This window comes from Octodon degus, unplaced genomic scaffold (assembly GCF_000260255.1).
Source record: "Octodon degus isolate 3935 unplaced genomic scaffold, OctDeg1.0 scaffold00056, whole genome shotgun sequence".
Classification (NCBI taxonomy): domain Eukaryota; kingdom Metazoa; phylum Chordata; class Mammalia; order Rodentia; family Octodontidae; genus Octodon; species Octodon degus.
The window spans coordinates 5283444-5284634 of record NW_004524632.1 but is presented as its reverse complement, the minus strand read 5'-3'; the positions used below and the strand labels follow the sequence as shown (position 1 = coordinate 5284634).

General features: G+C 38.5%; 1 protein-coding gene across 1 annotated transcript in view; it reads left to right on the top strand.

The window, feature by feature from the left end:
• Luc7l3 (LUC7 like 3 pre-mRNA splicing factor) overlaps window positions 1-1191 on the top strand; it is a 17795-nt gene that overhangs the window by 5457 nt on the left and 11147 nt on the right. Inside the window, exon 3 of the mRNA XM_023718108.1 lies at window positions 535-707. Coding sequence (XP_023573876.1) covers window positions 535-707 — 173 coding nt within the window. The remainder of the gene's footprint in view (window positions 1-534; window positions 708-1191) is intronic.

Below are 1191 nucleotides of genomic sequence, written 5' to 3'. Positions count from 1 at the left end.
TTATGGGCCTGTACCACCATGCTTTCCTTATTTTCATTTTTGTTACATTAAACTAAGTACATATGTTAAAAGTTGTCACACTCCTAAAGTATCTCCTATGTTCAAATTGGGGGTACAGTTTACATACTGTAGATATTACTGATAAATATACTTGGTTCTTTCATACCAGTCAGTGTTCAGAGTGTACTCATTGAGCTCGTTTCCTCAGTGTTTGTTGCGGGTGGATATCACACCTGTGAACGAAATGAATACAGACTGAAATAGATAGGGTTAGCTTTCTGACAGGTACATTTAGTTTTTCAAGGTGACTTTAAGTGTCAGTTAAAGTCAAGCACGAGTCTCAGCGCTTTTCCTGATAGATCTGCAAGTTGATTGTTTCTGCCATGATTCCCTCTAAAATTTGAGCAGTTGGTGCTCAGAAGTATGGCTCTGGGTTCATGGAAAATCTGCTCTAAATGTAAAATGCATTTTGGGGACGTGCTTGTTCTTTCCTCTTCCCAGATAACTCTTGTAACAACTGATTTATTATTCCAGACCATTGAAAGTTTTGCTGCCCAAGAAAAACAAATGGAAGTTTGTGAAGTATGTGGAGCCTTTTTGATAGTTGGAGATGCCCAGTCCCGGGTAGATGATCATTTGATGGGAAAACAACACATGGGCTATGCCAAAATCAAAGCTACTGTAGAAGAATTAAAAGTAAGTTTCTTGTAAGCATGCTTCTTAGTTTTAGCAAAAACTAAATATAATGTGCTTTCACATAGAAATATAAATATTGGGGCTGGCGAGATAGCTCAGTGGTCTGAAGCACCTGCTTACGGCAAGCTTAGGCAAAGCGCAGGGACCATGGTTTGATCCCTGGCAACACATGCCTCACCAGCCCTGCCCCTAGGCCACACACAAAAAAAGAAATGTAAATATCATTAATGTTTTTTATTTTTTTTCTTTAGTACCAGAGATTGAACTCAGTACCCTGCGCTTGCCAGGCAAGCACTTATTCTACTGGGCTATCTCCCTGGGCTCTAAATATCATTAATGATTTGCTGATATTTATTTGAAAAATTACAATCCCTATGAAATTTTGCTGTGTATCAAATTGTACTTTAAAGTACCAAAATTTGGGGGAAGATGACTGACGAATTAAGTAATGGTACGTTGTGCGCATGCATGGTGTTGGAATTTCTTTTTGAAGAC